Source organism: the organism of the source record quoted next, unplaced genomic scaffold (assembly GCF_019419815.1).
Source record: "Pyrus x bretschneideri cultivar Hongxiangsu unplaced genomic scaffold, Pyrus_bretschneideri_v1 Contig96, whole genome shotgun sequence".
In the NCBI taxonomy this organism is placed as follows: domain Eukaryota; kingdom Viridiplantae; phylum Streptophyta; class Magnoliopsida; order Rosales; family Rosaceae; genus Pyrus; species Pyrus x bretschneideri.
This window is the reverse complement of record NW_025999838.1, coordinates 272,249-293,475: the sequence shown is the minus strand read 5'-3', so window position 1 is coordinate 293,475 and position 21,227 is coordinate 272,249. Positions and strand designations below refer to the sequence as shown.

General features: G+C 36.8%; 1 protein-coding gene across 1 annotated transcript; it reads left to right on the top strand.

Annotated features, from left to right (window-relative positions):
* Positions 1–324: 324 nt before the first annotated feature.
* LOC125473779 (presequence protease 1, chloroplastic/mitochondrial-like) lies at positions 325–10,750 on the top strand. The gene is made up of 19 exons (XM_048577062.1): positions 325–696; positions 770–953; positions 1,165–1,339; positions 1,425–1,557; positions 1,668–1,738; positions 2,458–2,541; positions 3,165–3,255; positions 3,813–4,333; positions 4,454–4,618; positions 4,701–4,919; positions 4,996–5,123; positions 7,617–7,806; positions 8,385–8,468; positions 8,555–8,652; positions 9,028–9,292; positions 9,372–9,534; positions 9,612–9,792; positions 10,065–10,136; positions 10,377–10,750. The coding sequence occupies exons 1-19, from the start codon at positions 402–404 to the stop codon at positions 10,516–10,518; spliced, it is 3,261 nt and encodes a 1,086-aa protein (XP_048433019.1). The 5' UTR covers positions 325–401; the 3' UTR covers positions 10,519–10,750.
* The last annotated feature ends 10,477 nt before the right edge of the window (positions 10,751–21,227 follow it).

The window sequence follows — 21,227 nt, the reverse complement described above, 5'->3', positions numbered from 1 at the left end:
CGAACTTTGTACATTTTATTTTTGACTCTCTTTTTAACTTGTCCACCAAGTAGACAAACTTGTCCACCAAGTAAACAAAATGAAACAAAAATGCTACTCTTACAATTTATTTGTAACATTATTTGTATTATCTTTTTAATAAAGATGAGATCCATATTTGTTGGTGGGTCCTACCTCTTTTAGAAAAATGATATAAATGATGGTACAAATAGGTAATAAGTATAGCATTACTAAAAATAAAAAAATTAAAAAAAATTAAAAAAAAAAAAAGATGGAAAATAGTTTCGACTTACTAAGCAAGAAAAAGGAAAATAAAAGAAGGAAGAACCACCCATCCAATCCCCAACTCCACTTAACCTTCAGATTTCATTATTTCCCTCGCAATCCAAACCACAAAAGTTATGAAAGGAGCAACTCTGCTTCGCTCTTCTCTCGCCTCCAGCAATCGCCTCTTATTCTCCGTCCGCTCTTCCCGCCGCCTCTCCTGTTTTTCCCTCCCCTCATCTCGCTCTTCATCTTCTTCTTCAGCTTCTGCTGTAAGAAACCATTGCTGCCGTCCGATTCTCAACCCCAGCAGACGCTCTCTGCTCCGCCCCGCCAGCAGATTACTCCCCTCTTCTGCCCCCAACGTCGCTAGAAGCTTCTCCTCCCTCTCCGCGCGCGCAGTCGCCATTCCATTCACTCAGTCCCCTTCAGGTACATTTCCTTCTGAAACCCTAGCTACCCAATTTGTAATTTGTGATTTAATTTGGGTTTTTTGTGGGTTTAGAGTATTCTGGGGTGCAGGATGACGTCGTGGAAAAGCTCGGGTTCGAGAAGGTCTCTGAGGAGTTCATTGGAGAGTGTAAATCCAAAGCTCTGCTCTTCAGGCACAAGAAGACCGGTGCCCAAGTTATTTCGGTGTCCAATGATGACGAGAATAAGGTTTTCGGCATTGTTTTTCGGACCCCGCCGTGAGTACTCGTACTAAAAATTTCTTCTTTATGTAATGGAACTTACAAATTAGGATACTTTATTTTCTGCGCATTATGTGTTTGATTGGTTTAGCTGCCGAACAGTGAAGAATTGTTGTGTAAATCAAGTTGTTTTAAGTGAATTACAAATGTCCTTTTCTTTTGTTGTCAATCACAATGTTCAATCTTGTTTATCTATTTGTTGATGCAGGAACGATTCCACTGGGATCCCACACATCCTTGAACACAGTGTATTGTGTGGGTCAAGAAAGTACCCTTTGAAAGAACCATTTGTTGAGTTGTTGAAAGGGAGCTTGAATACGTTTCTGAATGCATTTACTTATCCGGATAGAACTTGCTACCCGGTTGCTTCCACAAATACAAAGGTAAAACGAGTAGAGAATTGGAAAGAAATCCACTGATATATTGTATTGACACTGTATTCGTTACTAAAACATGTCATTTTATCAGGATTTCTATAACCTTGTCGATGTATATCTGGATGCTGTCTTCTTTCCTAAATGTGTGGAGGACGTCAGGACTTTCCAGCAGGAGGGTTGGCATTACGAGCTCAATGATCCTTCTGATGATATATCGTATAAAGGTTGCTCACCTGATCCTTCTGAAATTGATGTGTCATGGTTATAAATTTTTTTATTTCCAAGTATTAAGCTACTATATTTTTTCTTAAATGATTTCTGTTCTTAATTTCAGGAGTTGTTTTTAATGAGATGAAAGGGGTCTATTCCCAGCCTGATAATATACTCGGGCGGACTGCTCAACAGGCAAGTTTTCTTTTCTTTTTGTTCCCAACTGTTTATTGTCTATATTTTAGCAGTTTGGCACATTTATAACCTTAACCATCTTTGTTTCAGTTCTTTTCCACGTGTCTGAATGATATGGACAGACCAATGTTACAAATCATACTGTAGAGTGTTTAATGGTACTATCACAATATGAGCAATTACTTGAATTTGTTTGATCTAGGTATGTTGTTATCCAAACCACATACTGTAGAGGGTTTAATTGTGGGCAACCGTGGTAATTAGATGGGGAAAAAATCATGGTGGGCTTTAGTTTGAAGACATCAGTTTGAGCTAAATGTTTTATAAAATCAGATGTATATGTAAATCATTAAACATTATTAATATACATTTCTATATGGTTATCTGCTTAATATTATATTATTTGTTTTCTGTATCCAAATTTATTTCCCATTGCGCTTAGCATAATGATACTAATTGAGCATGAATGCTGAAGTTCATGAAGGCCATTTGTTCTTGGTATACACACCTATCTGTGTTATTGACAGGAGAGTCATATGTTATCATGGATGATTATAGTACATGAACATTTAATGGCACTAGCTTTTGTGAATGACTGGAGTACTTGGTATTATGTTTACCAAGTATCTTGTTTTCGTTTTTTTTTTTTTTCTTCAAAATACTTTGATATTGATACCTCTTGTTTCCATTTGCAACTGTTCCATGTGCATTTGCTACAGGCTCTATTTCCGGATAACACCTATGCTGTTGACAGTGGGGGTGATCCAACCGTTATTCCTAAACTGACATTTGACGAATTCAAGGTTTGTTGTGTTGACCGAGGAAAAATTTCTGTATAGTTCTTTAGAGTACTATTATAAACTTAATTGTAACCGTTAATGTGCTGTGGTCGTAGGTAACTTTTTATTGTAGACTTTGATTTTTTTTATTTTTTAATATTTTTTTTATTTTGTAGCATTACAATTTCACACAGCAAGTTATAGCAGCACATTCTGTGCAACCTTTAAAATATTGTTCTGGAAAATTTCAGTGTGTTGCCTTCAGTGTAGTGATGTAGTCAGATGACCAATTGTAAGAAGTTTTGAACCATGTAAAGGATGCATTCCAATGTCATTTGGATGTAGAATGACAGTAATTAGAATTCTATTGCAAAACGGTTTTGAATTTTTTCTTTTTGTTTTGTTTGTGAGCATTTTTGTCCTTTGCACATAGTGACTTCTGGTAGAAATTAGAATGACTCACTGTTACTCCCCCTCCCTTCTTTTCTCCATGTTCTGTCTCATATGCATTATTCGTCTGAGTGTGACCGCCTTCCTGGCAAGTTATCTGATTCTCATGAACGAGTTACATCTGTCGATTATTTTTGAGTTGTTTCTTAAATAATATTTTAATGCAACTGCTTTTCTTTCTGACAAACATATTACAGGAGTTCCACCGTAAGTATTACCATCCCAGCAATGCCCGAATATGGTTTTATGGAGATGATGATCCAACTGAACGCCTGCGCATTTTGAGTGGTATTAAATCGGATCTACGTATACATTTGAATTACTTTGGTTTGCTTGCAAACTAGATTATAATGTATGACTATTTCAACCTTTTCCCATAAAAGATTGGATGAGTTTTCCCAAATTAAGATTGATGAGAAGCTAGCTCTGGAAAGAAACTGTTGAGGATATTAATCTAGCCACTGAAACCATAAAGCCATATGCTAGCTATGCTAGTGGCTCTTGTTACTATGTTTTCACTTCTTCTAGTGATGTGCATTTTACAATTTTTCATTCTGTAACAAGGTTTCCAAATCCAAACCTTAACATCAACGAATGTTCCCCATTTTTGGTTTTTTTATCCAAATTGTTGCGAAGTACTAAAATTTAGGTTACCAATTTAAGAAACGAAATGGATATCCGTCTTAGAGAAGCCAGCGATTGCTTACATGTTCATGTTTTTACTGCGCTATTATTTTGATGACCTAGAATTTTTTATAAATGATTTACAAGTGTAATAGTCAAAAATATTTTGAATCTCTAGCATCTCACCTCTCTCTCTCTCTCTCTCTCTCTCTCTCTCTCAGAGTACCTAGATATGTTCGATGCAAGTTCATCTGCAAATGAATCAAGAATTCAACCGCAGAAACTATTTTCAGAACCAATTAGGATTTCTGAGAAATATCCTGCTGGTGAAGGTGGTGACTTGAGGAAGAAAAACATGGTATGCCTCAATTGGTTGCTTGCTGATAAGCCCCTAGATTTGGAGACTGAGCTTACGCTTGGGTTTCTGGATCATCTTATGTTGGGAACGCCTGCTTCTCCATTGAGGAAAATATTGCTTGAGAGTGGGTTGGGTGAGGCCATCGTTGGTGGTGGAGTTGATGATGATCTTCTTCAACCTCTATTTAGTATTGGTTTGAAGGGTGTTTCAGAAGATGATATTCAAAAGGTTGAAGAAGTTGTCATGACTACACTTAAAAAGTTAGCAGAGGAAGGTTTTTATACGGAAGCTGTAGAAGCATCCATGAATACGATTGAGTTCTCTCTGAGGGAAAACAACACGGGATCATTTCCTCGTGGCTTGTCACTAATGCTCCGATCCATAGTAAGATATATCCCTCTTTAGTTTAGTTTTCTTCCCTATCCTTTTCTCAATAAAGTATCTGGTATCTTTTTTGGCCATTTATTCTTGATCATAGTTTAATGTAAGTTTTTCTTTTTATAGGGTAAATGGATATATGATTTGGATCCGTTTGAGCCATTAAAGTATGAGAAACCTTTGCTGGCACTGAAAGCCAGAATAGAAGCTGAAGGCTCTAAGGCTGTTTTCTCTCCCTTAATCAAGAAATTCATTCTGGACAATCCCCATCGAGTTGTGGTAGAAATGCAGGTAATCAATTATACATTTTCTCTCATGACCTTTCTTCCCTGTTTATTACTCCTAAGTTCCTAACATGTAACTTGATTGTCAGCCTGATCCAGAGAAAGCTTCTCGTGATGAAGAGGCTGAGAAAGAAATATTGCATAAAGTTAAATCCTGTATGACAGAAGAAGATCTAGCTGAGCTAGCACGTGCTACACAGGAGCTGCGACGGAGGCAGGAAACTCCTGACCCTTCGGAAGCTTTGAAAAGTGTTCCAAGTCTCTCTTTGCAAGACATTCCAAAGGAACCTACTTGTATTCCTACAGAGGTTACCATAACATCAAGTTTCTGTGAATTTCCTTTCGGGATAGTTCCTATTGAAAAAAAAAATATGTTAAATGTAGGTTGGGGATGTCAATGGCGTGAAAGTTCTGCGGCATGACCTCTTCACAAATGATGTCCTGTACACTGAAGTTGTGTTCAATATGAGTTCACTAAAGCAAGAGCTACTTCCTTTGGTACCTCTTTTTTGGTAAGTTGTTTCCGCTGATTTTTCTTATGCCTTAATTACTTTGGTTTCATCGTGAAATAACATGATGCTAACTCTTCTTAAAACAAAGGTTTACTTCTGAAGAACCTCAAAAGTAGAGTTTCATTAATTTTCCATGGGCTGCCAAGCATGCACTAACTGGTCCTGCCAATATTTAATTTTGGAGATTTAACAATTTTATTCAGAAGTAACTGCACAAATTAATTTGTGAAACTCTTCTCTCTTAAAGCGAAATGAAGCCTCGTACTTTAGCCTCTCTAATCTGTATTATCAAAGGCAAAACACACAATGACTGACGAATCTGGCATCTCTTTCCACTTGGTCAGAACCATTTTTTAAGATTTAATTGTCTGTAACTGATTAAGAAAAAGAAGGCTGATCTTGATCCCCATTCTTGACGACTTCCCTTAAACTCATTAAGCCAGACTGATTCCCATGCCCTCTTTCATTGAATCTTGTTTTTCTATTGGTCTTTCAGTGAAGAAAATCTACTCAACTTTTGTAGAGCACGATAACTTGCATGTTGGATAGTTAGTTACACACATTTTCTTCCTGAGACTCTTTAGGAGACACACGAAGGTTTTACCTTCAATTACATAGAGATATGCAAAATTATAGATTGAGTACTTTCTTTCACTTACTCTGGTTATTGTGCATGCTAGCATATTCCTATGAAGAAATATATATTTATTGATATTATAAACACACAAGTCTACATATTTAATAGGGAGAATGACAAGTCATCCAATACAATTACTGTTAAATAGTCTGATAAAGCTAAATGTAATTAGTTCTGTTAGTAACTGTAGTTAGTTAAGGTAGTTGAGGGTATTCTTGTAACTAGCCTAAGGCAGCTAAGGCTATATATATTCACATCTGTGTAACTAATTTATTCATTCAATACAATTGGGAAACTTACAGAGAAAGTTTTCTGTTTCTATATGCTATCACGCCATTCTGCTTCACAGCACCGACCTTCTCTTCCGCTCGTCAAATCGATCGATTCTCTCTGATTCTTTGATTTTTTGTCTTCGATCTCTGTTGAATCTTGATCTCTTCAAGATATGGCTGCTCAATTTGACTCGCCACCAACTGGATTGTCTTTTCTGATCATCTCTCCTTCGGTCCAAAACCCTAATTCGTCTTCTAATCCTAGTCCTCTGAACTCGTATACCTCTCTTTACGATTCACAACATTGGCAGTATGGTGCCGATCAAGCTGAAACGATCAAACTATCTGCCATGGCGAGCACTGTTTGCTCCAATTTTCCGCCTATACAAACTGCCTGGTATCATTGATGGCACTGAGATTTGATTTTCGCCATTCTTGCCTGATCGCTCGATGAACCCTACCTTCGAGGATTGGTATGAAAAGGATCAAAATCTCTTGATCTGGCTTAATTCTACCCTATCAGAAGAGATCATTCCGTTCACGGTTGGTGTTTCTTCTTCTCACGAGCTCTGGGTGAAGCTTGAAAAGCACTTTGGTGGAGTTTCGGAGGCTCACATTCACCAATTGAGATCGCGACTCCAATCAATTCAGAAGGGATCTGGTTATTGTGCATGCTAGCATATTCCTATGAAGAAATATATATTTATTGATATTATAAACACACAAGTCTACATATTTTCGTGTGAATACCCTGTGACTTTTGAATCAGACACTCATGCTCATGTTGCTATATTTCTGACTCCCCCTAGGTCTTGCTCTTTAATGTATCCGGCAATAGACTAAAACTTAGCAAAATAGAGAAAACTAGAAACACACAAGATTTATATTGGTTCGGCAGAACTTTTGCCTACGTCCAGTTGTGATTCCCTGGGTAGAGAAATCACAGCTTCTTTGATTAATAATAGTGTTATAGTACTTTGCAAAATCCTAGAACTAATCACCTCTAAACTCTCTTGGCTGTCTCTGGCTTTTTCACTCATTATTCCAGCCTTGCTGCACCCTATTTATAAGTATACGGTGCGGCTCACATGCCCCTTTTCAAATTATATTTCCTATTCTAAAATTACATTTCCTTTCCAATTCCAAATAGACTTCTGGGATTCCTTATCTAATTGAATAAGGAAACTAAGATTCTTTCCTAGTCCTTTTAGGAGAAGACTCAGTGCACCCTTTATTTCCCTATAACAATCCTAAATGGGAAGGACACTAATTGATGAACCAAAAAACCTAACACATGTCACCTAATCCTGGCGTTGAATTGTATTTATGAAAGGAAGGACAGTCATGTAGATCTGTTTAATGGCAAAGCACCAATAGGGTTAGGGGTTGTTGCAGCGGCAACATTGGTATGAGAATTTGCACACCCCATTGAACTGCTTCTTTATATACATCAACAGTGTAACCATAAGAACGATGCTCTTATTATCATTTGAGCTTAACAAGTTTCATCGTTAATTTATTTTTCTGGGTAAGTTAGGAAAGTTAGATTGTATTCTTGATTGGATCATGATGTTCTTTTGACAGCCAATCGTTGCTAGAGATGGGTACAAAAGATTTGAGTTTTGTGCAACTGAATCAGTTGATCGGAAGGAAAACCGGAGGAATATCAGTTTATCCAATGACATCATCTGTACGGGGCAAGGAGGATCCCTGCAGCCATATAATTGTTCGTGGAAAAACTATGGCAGGACGTGCTGATGATCTATTTCACCTGGTATTTTTAGTTCCTTTTTTTCATTTGATATTTGGTCAATAAGAATTTCCAGTTCATTACTTAAGACTAATTTGTATTAAGTTGGCTTCATGTACTTATTGCTCCTAACTTCTCACAAAGTTTACCTTGAGCTGACAATTATTTGTCAAATATGCGAAATGCGTATGCACTTAGGTTACATCACTTAAGTTTAATCTTTAGTGGATGTAAAATTCTCTTGTTTCCATTCTAAATATACATATTTTCATTTGAAATGTTTCCTGTGCAAATTTTCTGTTGTCCGCTAATCAAATGAAAAAAAAAATTCAGGTTTGTTTTTTCTTAATTTCGAATATAATAGTTACAATTTAGTTATCCTTTCCTTAAGAGGATTGGCTTCATTGTGAACATTGATCATTCCCTTCTTTTTTTTCGTTTTGAATGGCGGGAGGTTTGTAATTGCAGTGCCAATGCCATACCAAGTCACCGACTGTATAATTGCTATGTTACCTCGAGATTAGTATGGTAGTCTGGTGGTTAAATTTTTGCTGCAGATACTTAAATCAAGGTTTTCATGGATCTATTTCATGTTATTGCAGTTCAACTGTGTTCTTCAAGACGTCCAGTTTACAGACCAGCAGCGGTTTAAGCAGTTTGTCTCCCAAAGCAAAGCGAGAATGGAGGTATATCATAAACTCTATTTGAAAAGGTTCAACAGAACTGATCCTTGACCTTAAAAGCTGTAATATTTCTGTTATGTCTTTTTCAGAACCGATTGAGAGGTAGTGGTCATGGAATTGTTGCTGCAAGGATGGATGCAAAGCTAAATACTGCGGGGTGGATTTCTGAACAAATGGGTGGTGTCAGGTTGGACTGGAAATTTACCAGTGATGTTTTCTGCCAATCTTGCATATTCTACATTTTCTGTTTGTAAAGTGCACTTCAAGAAGTTATGATTTCAAGGTTGCATTGAAATTAAATACAATTCTTTGTGCTGTTAATGTACATCTTGTAAAATGATTACAGATTTAGGTTCATTTCCAGGACCTTGCAGATTTAAGCTTGTTATGCATGATCGTTCTTTTTTTAAATCTTACCATATCTTTGATATGAATAATTCGGAAAGCTTTTAGCATGTATGAGAACTATTTGCTTATACTTATGGATAATACAACATCGAATAGCAAAACTTAGTGCGACCAACATACTTTCTGATACAATTAATTTATTCTTTCTACTTAGTTACTTGGAGTTTCTTCAAGCTCTTGAAGAGAAAGTTGATCAAGATTGGGATGCAATTTCTTCATCTCTTGAGGAGATCCGCAAGTCCTTGCTTTCTAGGCAAGGTTGCATAGTAAATGTCACTGCTGAAGGGAAGAATCTCACCAACTCTGAGAAGTTTGTGAGTAAATTTCTTGATTTGCTGCCTAACAGCTCTCCTGTTGCGACTGCTACTTGGAATGCTCAATTACCTTCAGCAAATGAAGCCATTGTAATCCCTACTCAGGTTAGAAAAATATTTTTTTGTCGTGGTTCCTTTTTGAATGTTTTATGAATTAATTATTCTGAGCTCTTACCTTCCGCAGGTTAATTATATTGGAAAAGCTGGTAACATTTATGACACTGGTTATCGGCTTAGTGGGAGTGCACATGTTATCTCCAAATACATTAGTAATACATGGTTGTGGGATCGTGTAAGAGTTAGTGGTGGAGCATATGGAGGATTTTGTGACTTTGATATTCACTCAGGTAAAATTTTGTGTGTTAAATGTTCTCCGAGTTTTAATTGCTTATGTTAGGAGCTAACTTTGTGAAATTTAATGTAGGAGTATTCTCGTTCTTATCTTATCGGGACCCCAACTTGTTAAAGACACTTGATGTATATGATGGGACTGGGGATTTTCTTCGACAATTAGAAATCGATGAAGAGACTCTTACCAAGTCCATCATTGGGACAATCGGAGATGTTGATTCGTACCAGCTTCCTGATGCCAAAGGTTATAGTAGGTATGTTAACATCATCAGTTTTATTTGTGTCAGAAAGTGGGATATATATGTGAGGACCGCTGTGGAACCAGAAGGGAACAGGCTGGTTTTTACCTCTTAATGATTGTTGCTAGAAACAATCATGTGTATGCCTCCGTATCTAATTTTACGCACACAACGTGCCATAATAGTTTGTTGGCTGGCGGTCTCACATTGGTTCTGAATTTGCTTTTTGTTTCCAAAAGATTGAAATATTTTCACCTCACCTGTTTCCATTTTTTCTTCTCCTGCAGTTTGTTGCGATATTTATTGGGAATCACAGAAGAAGAAAGGCAAATAAGACGAGCAGAGATACTGTCAACAAGGTAGAGATGCTGTTCATTGGTTGATGATTTAACTTGTTATTCAAGTTGTAAGGCAAGAGAACCATTGTTGTTACTCCGTTTTCATTGTTCGCGAATTAGCTGTTAGCTTTATCATACCGAATCAGATATTATTGTATATCATATTTAGATTCTTGTATGAGAACATAACATCTGTTACAGCCATGCCTGCGAATGTATTACCTAGTTCAAAATTTAACTTGTTATCCATTTGTCACACAGCTTGAAGGACTTCAAGGAATTTGCAAATGCGATCGACGTAGTCAAAGACAAAGGGGTTGTGGTTGCAGTGGCATCTCCAGATGACGTCGATGCAGCACAAAAGGAGCGAAACGACTTCTTTCAAGTAAAGAAAGCCCTCTAGTTCTAAGTCCCAGAAAATGCTCGGGATGTAGCGACTTTCTGTAGCACTTTCCCATGATACAGCAAGAAAGAGTCGTAAATAGTAGGTTAGAAAAGAAATTTTGGCGCATCAAAACTTGGTTACCATGTCAGGATACTGCAATTTGGTATTAACTTTAAACAGTGGTAGCCAATTCTTTTGACCCCTTAAATGTGATTTTTTTTTTCTTTTAATAAAAAGAGATTAGCCGACACTTAGTATTACAGTTTTGTGGTGTTTCTTTTTACTTGTAAATTAAGGGTTAGGTTTTTTAGTGTAGATGATATCGTTTTTTCAAAAAAAAAAAAATAATAAAAGGGGACCAGCTATGGTTTCGCCATAATAGTCCAGACTTTTGAGGGCTGGAAAGATTTACAAAGCCTTTTTAGCCTTTCCCTTTAAATGTGATTTAAAAGCCTTTATTATTCTCTCCTTGAAATTCTTAGCTTCACACTACCAAAACTTCAATATATCAAAACACTGACTTTTGATATATTTCAACTTGACAATGTTTTATTTTTATTTTTTAATTTGTTACAAGCAATATTATACACTAATTAACATTAAGAAAAGGGAGACGGTGTGACCTATCTTTCCCATGCCCATCTCTTCATTCTTATTCTTGTTCTGGTTCAAAAAAATTATTTTTAAATTATTTTTCTACAATTATTAATCAATAGTGAATATTTTATTTTATTTTTTAACTGAAAACTAGCAGAAGCCCCCAAAATTGGTACTTTTTTAACAACACAGTGACCAAATTGGTTAAATTGAAAACATAGTAACCAAAATAGATTTTGGCCTATAATTCAATGATCAAAATGGTTTTTAACCCTAAATTAAAGTCCGTTTGCATCTGAACTTGGAACATTTGATCTGAGAAGCACAATTTTTTTTATTCAAACAATATTCTACATTAAATTCAGCTAATTACGATGAAAAGAATTTATATTTGACATTTGATTGTAAAAGAAATAGCACAATGTCTTAACCAATTTGACAGAGTGTTGGGATTATTATTTATGTCCAACGTCTAACACCTGTTCACAAATTAACTTAAGAATTGCTTGAAGTGTAAGTAACATTTAGAGTTCAGTTCTCTTCTTTTTACTGTAATGCAGTTGTCCATTTCATCAATTTTCTTATGAATTATTATTATATATATGTATGTATGTATGTATATGTATGTATACTCGATATTGGGATAGGGAAATTGAAATTAACACGACCTCGAGTGCAAAAGTGAATGCTTTTAATTAACAACTAAGCTACAAATTTCTTGCATTTGCTTATTAATTTAGTGTACTGTTGATGCAGTAAGTATTCTACTGGAGTCGCCCACATACTTGGAACCAGTGTAGTTTGTGGGTCAAGAAAATACCCATCGAAACAAATGTTGGATAAGATGTTGAGAGGGAGCTCGGTTACTAGAGAGAGAGAGAATTAGTTGTGGGCCCCACTTCACATCGAACTTCAACAATCTAAACCATCTATTTTGTAAGTCTCGATTCATAGTTCATTCTTGCAAAAATTCAATTTAACTCGAAACCATTTGCTTCTTTAATTATCACAATTAAATTTCAATGTTTCTAAGAGAACAAAATGTTCGTCAATTTCTTTGAACTCAATTAGACGCCTCAAATATTTCCGATTTGGCTAATATTTTGTAAGGATGATCTATTATGTGTAATTTAAAAAATAGACGGTTTGGATCGTTAAAGTTCAATATGATATAGGTTTCACTACTAATCCCCATTTTTATATTAAGGAAAAAAAAAAAAAAAAAAAGGAGTCATTTCCCTCAAAGGCCTTCTATATAATACATACATACATATATATATATATATATATATATATATATATAATATATAGATATATATATATATATAGATATATTTGTATATATGGTTAATTCCAGGACTTCATATACTATGTACAACCAAACCAAGGTACTCCTACTGCTTCTGCTTGTTGATGTCATAACTCCAGAGTACAGACCTATATATACAACCAAGTCCAGTCCCTAGATTATAGTTACAGCTGATGACTTACAAAAACTATATATTCCAGTTACTCTTCATTAGTAAAACAGAAGAGAATCATTTTCAAATTCTCACCCAACATTCCTGTAGACCTCTGTGGTCCTTTGGTCCATACCTTCATTCACTTCACGATCTAGCTCGGAAAATTACTTGGTTCCTTAGAAGTATGGAGTCATTTCTCCTCCTCTTATATGTCGATCACATTCTGACACGTATGCATAAACGGCCAATTAATTAAAAATTTTATGCACGTGTGTCATACTGATTTGTAGGTGAGAAGGAATGACTCTTTAACTGTAACAAGTTAACGATGTTCAATAATCAATAATACTTACTCGATCAGCTAGATCTTGTAGCAGCAGGAGTAGTGAACCTGTTGCCATTAAGGCCTTATAAATTCAGTCGATCAGCTAGCTCTCCTCGGGTTAATCTGCAGGTGGGTTATGGAGTCAGAAAATTGCCGTTTGATCAAACAACCATAATATGTAATGGCATTCAAATTTTTTCACTTGTTTTTGGTAAAGTTTTATGTAAAACCCAACAGACCATAGCATCTAAGGTTTAATATTACCCATGGTTTCACCGTAATTATTGGTGTGTAGTGGCATGTTTCAAGAAGGCAAGACAAGTTTGCGTGATTGGAAATAATTAGGTATACTGCATGGTGGCTAAGGCCCTTATTCCTTTTAAGTTTTGTCACTCTTAAGCCTAGATGAGTCCTTGGCCTTTCTAATTAATCCTTTTATCTAAGGTTATCACCAACCAAAAGGACTAAACATAACCCCGTCTAGAATTATAGCCCAGCAAACAATTATTTTTAAACAAACAGTGCCAAACTTTATTTATATACTATCTCCAATCGAAATGAACTATGTTTTAGCCCCCCAATGTGTTTATTATTTTTAAGTTTGTTCTTCAACTTATTGGTTAATTAAATTAAACTACCTTATTAAAATAAGGTTATCCAAACATATTTTGAGTGCCACTTGTTACTAAATGAATATGCCTTTGGATTTCCTATCATTTGATTAAAGATGTGGTGTAACAGCCTGTCCCTAGAAATTATGAATTTTATAATTTTAATAAGTGAAGTTATGAAAATGACCTTTGAGGCAAAGTGTTGACTCTTGTTGACTGCTGTGTCGTGTCACGTAAGAATCATTTTCTTGGCGTATTTTTGCAGTACTTATTGCTACAGACGCGTGGGTGCAAATGGGGTGAGAGAGTTATTAACGTTTAAAGTTAGGGATAAAATGGTAATTTTAATTGATTTCAAAGGCTCCAGATTTCTGGAGCAAATATCTATGAAGCCACATATGTGGTTGGGATAAAAGGGAAGAAAGAAACGGATAGCTGGGATGAGAAGGAGAGAAGAGAAAGGAGATGAGGGGTAGGATCAGACCCAATCAGAAATTAGAGTAAGGAGGGAAAGGAGGGAACAAATCTCCCCTCTTTTTTTGTTGGACCCGTGTACCTATGCCACCCAACCCGTTCGGCCGGGGTTATTCAGGCCAATGTTCACCCAATTGTCCGGCGATTCATGTCAAATTAACACTTAGGAAACACTCCATGACCTTCCCTCTACCAATTACAACCCAAAATTTATGAAGTTTGACCTTGATTTGATGAAAACCGTACCCATGGGCGCGATGAACCCGTGTATTCGATCCTCCAAATCTGAAATGATTTCATCCAATTACTGTCACCATTAGACTCTCCTTAAGGTCTAGAACAAAGCCCAAAGAAGTTTTGGAGCGTCGGGTTCAATTTGAGGACGAATTGGAGAACACCCAATTTAAGGGTTCCGTACGGTTCAAGCTAAATTGGGGCTTTTCCTGGCCAAATTGGCCTTAGTCACAGGCGCCGATCGCTCGGGATGCCTCGATGGTTGTGCTAGGAAGTTGTAGCATGGACTCCAGGTGAATGGATCTTTTCCTTTCTATCGTGTGCGTGTGTGTGTATATATATACACACATATGATTGATAATTCCACAAACGTTATTATGTTGATTTATGCATATTACCCACTTGTAATTATTATGAATACCTTGGGGCACAGTGCGAACTATGAATGGCTTGATCCCTGTTTAGGGTACGTAGGCAATCTAAAGAGACGTTAAATGCAGCCATATAATAAATGAGACTAAATAATTAGGACAATAGCCTTGCTTGAGGAATCGAGCAATGTGAGGGACATTGGTGGAAAATGTGAGATTTAACCTTATGTTTTGGTGAATAAATGTTGGTCATAAAACAAAGAGTGATAAAGCAAGAAAATTGAAGTAAGCAAAACGTAAGTAACGATAGTTAATTAAACTAGTGTCTAGTTGGGCTTTTCACCAATAATTATTCTTGAAAGTAAATAGTTTGGGAGTAGGGCATTATTGATTGTATATTTTACGCCATATTATATATTTTGGGAATACGATGAAATGTCTGATTATTAGATTTGCATCATGGCATATTCTTATATATATTACCTGAATCTAATTATTGTGAATGTTTTGAAGTGCCAAATGACGATGCGGATGCCCAGGTAAGTTTCAGGTGAGTACATGTTGATGATAGTGATGGTAATGAGTATGATTGTGTTGAGATGTATTTAATGCTCATTATTTTGCACCTCGGTGTTAGTGCTCCGCCCGTGGCCAGGGTCTAGCCTTCACGTGATTGTTCACCTTTCGCACCACACGCTCACCTTGGATTCAAGGTAGGTGCCAGCCTGTCGTACAGACCACATTAGGTGGTTCCGACTCGTAGGTGACTTGTAATACTTCGCATAGCCTTCATGTGATCGTAGCACTTGAGCGTATTTATTTACAGCCAGCCTATCGTATAGACCACTTTAGGTGGTTCCGACTCGTGTGCAGGATTTGGTAGATGAGCTAATAGATGAGATATGTGACGAGATATGGATAAGTCGTACATGTCACTTTAGGTGACTCCGACTTATATGCTAGCCATGATTGATGAGATATGTGATGAGATATGGATAAGTCATACAGGTCACTTTAGGTGACTCCGACTTATATAGTAGCCATGAATGAGGAGATATGTGATGAGATATGGATAAGTCGTACAGGTCACTTTAGATGACTCCGACTTACATGTTAGCCATGATTGATGAGATATGTGATGAGATATGAATAAGTTGTACAGGTCACTTTAGGTGACTCCGACTTATATGCTAGCAATGATTGATGAGATAATTGATGAGATATGGATTCAGCCGTACAGGTCATGTGAGGTGACTCCGGCTAATGTGTTGATGAGCTATTAGTTCAGCCGTGCAGGCCACCAAAAGTGGATCTGGTTGACTTACCATTTCATATTAATTTATTTCACCTGGGTTACTTCTTCTGTGTTATTGAGATATTTGGCGTGGCATATTTATGAATTTCGCTATTCTGAGCATGGTATTGAGATATACATATATATATATATATTCTATTTTCTGGGAAAGTATATAGGTGTTACAGCGAGGGGTTACTGCCTTTGGTAATTGAAATTGGTTTGAAAAGTTTTGTTTTACTCACTCACATTTTCTATTTATGCACCCCTCTAGGTACTAGCAGCAGAGTTTCCGTATCGACGAGGATTTGTGGCACTTCCCAATACAGGTAGCTTCTTTTGATGGTATAATCATTATCTTACCTTACTGTATTTTACTTATGCTCTGTACCACGCATGAAATGGGTCCAGACCCTCTCACCGCGCACTCGTGTACTTAGGCACTTTTAGATTTTAATTTATTCACATTTTTTTTACATTATCACACTTATGGCTTCGTCACCTTCTTGGTATCGGCCAGCACGCCTCGATTCGGGGTCCTAGTGGACATTCCGGGTCGGGGTGTGTCATGTGGCCATTTGAAAAAAAATGTTGAGAATAAATTTAGATTATTAGAAGAGGTAAGGAAGGGGTTTTTATGAAAAGTATGTGAGAAATTATGTAGAAATGACTTAGGTATTTATAGGAAAAAAAAATTACATTTTGGCCTAAAAAAATAAATGAGCCCCTCAAAGGGGCTACCCGACTGGCTAAGAATGCCTAGCCCGATGGCCAAAAGGGCTGAAGCTTGGCCTAGTGGGTCCCTTTTTTTCTTTTTTTTTTAGGCCCAGCCCTCCATTGGAGTTCGGTTTTGGAGCATTTCTAGTCATTTTTTAAAAAGGATACTAATGGGTAATTTCATAGTAGTGCACCGAAGGTTTCATGTTTTGGTTTTACTCTAACACAAGCTAGAATACCAAAGATGAAAGATTCAATTGATTGGAGATTTTCTTTGCAGGACTCTCGTTCTTTCTTAAAAGTCACTCATTTGTTTTTGAAAGACGAATGGTTGGAGAAAAGCTCAAATTTAACAGTACATTGACAAAATAAAAACTAGGAAGCTGAGACTTGAGAGAGATTGATCCAAAAAAGTCAAAGTAGTTACAAGTTAGAATCACAACCCCATTTTTCTGTTCAACCACTGGAAAAGATAATTGAGATGGAAAGGATGGTTGTGAAACTCTCTTGGTTAAGCTTAGTTTAATTGTTGTTGGCTCCAACATTCGAAGCCAGCTTCCCAAAAGGAAAATGATCATCGTCATCACTTGCGCAAACTAACTTGAATAACTCAGTCACTTGTTACAACCATTGTTCTAAATGGCACCTAGGCACCCGCCTAGCCCGCCCAAACCTGCCTAGACACCCGCCTAGGTTGTGACTTACTTAGATAGAAAATAGATAACTTTTATTTTACATTTATTTTTTTCAATAAATTGTAAGAGACTTGTTGAATACTTAAAGAAATATACAGTATATACTTGCTCTCCATGTTTTCATTATGTTTCAATAGATCATAATATATATGTTATTCCATTTTGTAGTTTATGATGAAATCATATATATTTTAAGTATAAACAGACACTTATTTACACGAAATATAATAGATTTAATTAAATCTGCCTAGTCTGCCTAGGCGCTAGGCCCCAGCCCGCCTCCCGACTAGTGCCTAACAACTTTTAGAACCTTAGTTACAACCGTGAGAACATGTGTACAAAGTAGATTTATATTGATGAATTTGTAGGGTTACAATCTCTGTTTACAATTTTCCTCTTATTCAGTCTTCAAATTTGATGTAGATGCGTAGGTTGTTGATCCAAGGGTTGTTATGACTTGATCTCGGACGAACGATTGAACGATTGCTTCAAGTTTTTGAGCTTAAAACAATGTGTGGATGATCTTTACCTTAGGTTTACGGCTGCAACAAAGGTAGTGTTGATGTAGGATTTCGTTGATTCAAGGGTCCTGACGACTTGATCTTGAAACGAACGTCACTGCAAGTTTTGAGCTTGCAACAAAGTCTTGAAGGAACCGGCACGACTGCTTGTTGATTCTTCAAGGGAGTGCTTTGGCTTTGGTTGTGCATTCTTCGAAGAGAGCTTTGGTAGTGTATTAGTCTTCAAATATTTGGCAAAGGTTCTCCTTTTGTGAGGATTTCAACCTGTCAATGTAGAAATTGTCGACCTTATGCTTGTCTTGGGACCTTGTATTTATAGACTTCTCGAAGCTTGCCTTTAGATGGATTTGGCTTTGATTTGTATCTTGATTCATCCATGGGAGAATTTAGGCATGTTTTGTGTCTTATTTTCAGCCACTTTCCCTTGCTTGGCCAAATTATAAGGCTTTCTTGCCTATTTTGTGAGCAATCTTCAATTCTTACTTGTTTTGTGAAAATGCTTTAGCTTTCTTTTTGGTTTTGGGAGAATTTGGGCCCCTTGCCGATTTATAAGGATTTCTTCCCCTTTTTGCCGATTTTTGGGGAAGTTTTATTCTTCCTTTGCTTGATTTGTGCCACATTTCATTGATGACTTGTCCATTTGTGATAAGTCATATGCCACGTGGTGCTTTGTGATGCATCATTTGCATGCAATGAAATTTACATGTGTACAAATGCCCCCACTTCAAGGCGCGTTGTAGGCATATGCTTGTCACATATAGGAAACGTGTTTTGAAGTCCTGCAATGTGAATGTTCTAACTCATGGGTCATCGAGACTTGATCTTGAATAGTTTGCTTCTTCAAGGGCCATAGAGGCATATGTCTCGAACGAAAACATTTCTTCAAGGGCCGTTGAGGCTTGGTCTTGAATGAAATGAAAATTTTCTTTAAGGGCCGTAGAGGCTTAATTTTGAATGAAATGGAAATTTTCTTCAAGGGCTGTAGAGGCTTGATCTTGAATGAAAATTTTGAAAATGGATAAATTAGCACATACTTATTGTGCGTATTGATCTTCCATAAATTTTGACAAAAATACATTTGGTGTATTTTGAGGCTTGGATTTTTTTTTCTTTTTCTTGCAGTTGTGGGAAAAAATGTTTTTCCTTCCTTAGGTAGGAAGCTCCTTCAATTTTGGCAATGACGGTGATTTCCTTCAAGGTGTTGGAAAGTTTTGGTGATTTCCTTCAAGGTTTTGGAAAGATTTAATGATTGTCCTTGGGTTAAGTAGGATGTGCATTTTCTTTTTCCTTTCTTCTTTTTTTTTTATTTATTTTTTTTTTTTTTATCTTCAGCCAAGGGGGTGTTTTCCCCTTTGGTATGGGAAACTTGAAGGCTTGTCCTTGCTTTGGAGGGATTACCTTTTGTATTTTGGCAAGGAGATGTACTTTCCTTTGATGGTTTGGAAATTTTGAAGCTTTTCCTTTGTTTTTTTTTTTTTTTTTTCCCTTATTTTGTTGTTGTTGTTGTTGTTATTGTTGTTGCAGGAAAAACAACATGTTTCCTTCCTTGTTGCCAAAATTATGTTGCCCTTTTTTGCTTGGAATTTGCTTCCTTCTTTTGGTTGGAATGTACTTCCTTCTTTTGATTTTCCTTTTGCTATTTGGTATTTATTCTTCCTATAGTATTAGGAAGCAATTGACCCTTATTTATAGGACAATTGTGTGTGCGTTTTTGTCACAAAACATCCTTGTCGTGCACTGCCATTGTGCTTGCCGTGCCTTGTGGTTGCTTGGAGCTGCCGTGGGTTTGCTTGCTGCTTAGTGCCATGGCTTGTAGCTGCTTGGAGCCGTGCATTTTGTTTCTTGGTGCTTGTTGCAGCGCATCACTTTTTACCGCGTGGTGCTATGCAAAAGACTGCAGCGGGGTTTCGCGATGTATATCATGGCTTCTTGATATGGGTTGTGGCAGCATCAGCGCTTGATGAAATCACAAGCATTTCCTACTGCTGGTTGATTGTCTCACCTAGCCCTCAAGTTGTGCCAAGTTTCAATTTTACGATATAGACAATCCATACCAGAGGTTAATTACATTAGTGCGGATTTTAAAGAAAACCCTTGTAGTTGAAATATTATATTGCCGATTGTTTCATTTCCTGGTTAAAGCATTGTTTTGGTTTTTCTATGTATTACATTGATAAAGTTCGGCGTCCAATTCCTTTGTCTTTTGCATATCCAGCAGTAAACCTAGTCACTTCAGGACCTTATGGTCTTATATTTGCATCTTTAGTACCCTTTTTCTATGATATTCCAATTTCAACACGGTTTCGTGTATTTGGTGTTCGCTTCTCGGATAAGTCTTTCATATATCTAGCCGGCCTACAGGTAAAATGTGTACAATCAAAGTATTCCATCTAACCATAGATGTTGAAGAACTATAGCTGTTTACTTTCCCCAGGCATTAAATTCTAAATGTTGTTCTCTCTTTCTAAATGTTGTTCTCTCTTTCAGTTTTATTTTATTATTATTTTTATATTCATGTTATTTTTTTTTTCAAGTATTGCATTGAAAGGGTTTACCTTTCCTACTTAACACTCTCCAATTATAATGCGGAATGGGAAGATTCATTCCTACTTATAGACGTCGCAGTTGATCACTCGTCGTAGAGTGTGACCAATGCACCTCCTGCATTATCAGCATCTATTGCTCCAGCCGTGAGTGCTCCATTGATTGGGGAGCCTACACCCTTTGTTGAGGCTACTTCTATGACGTCCCAGGTACCTGTCTCATCGATGTCATCAGTGTCTGTTGAGCCACTCAGTGCACGGCGGCCTCACCAACACCGCCGCGACCTGGAGCCTTCTAATCAGACTTTCTCGGCATCCAGAGTCTAGGGTGAGGCCTCCCAGCTAGCATGTAGTTTTTTCTAATTCTCACTACGTTGTATTTCTTTTCTTTTTTCATTGTAAAACTATTATTTTTATGATGGTAAAAATTTGCTGGATTGTGAATTACTGTTATTTTACTGTTTTAAGGTTTTGGGAAATGCTATACTATTAGGGGAGGTTGTGTCGAATTTTTTGTACAAATTTAAGCTTAGGGTTTTCACCATTTAAGTATTTTTGGCCAGCTAAAAAAACACCAGGGGGCCTAATCGAATGCTGAAGCAGTCACAGAGTGTACGTCAAACCACCTCCAAGATCAAGATTGAGTATGACCCGCGACATTGTGGAGCGACTACCTCACAGCAGCATAGTGGCATCGCTAGTAGCTGTGGTGTTGTTATTCGAGACAATTGTCCTTTTCAGCAGGAGTCTTGGGCAGAAATTCCTGAGGAGATGAAGAAACTGGTGTGACACAAGTTGTCGGTTAGTATATTAATTTTCAGCCTTTATCATTTTTTTAATTTTGTTTACAAATATTAAAAACAAAATATATTATCTTAATAT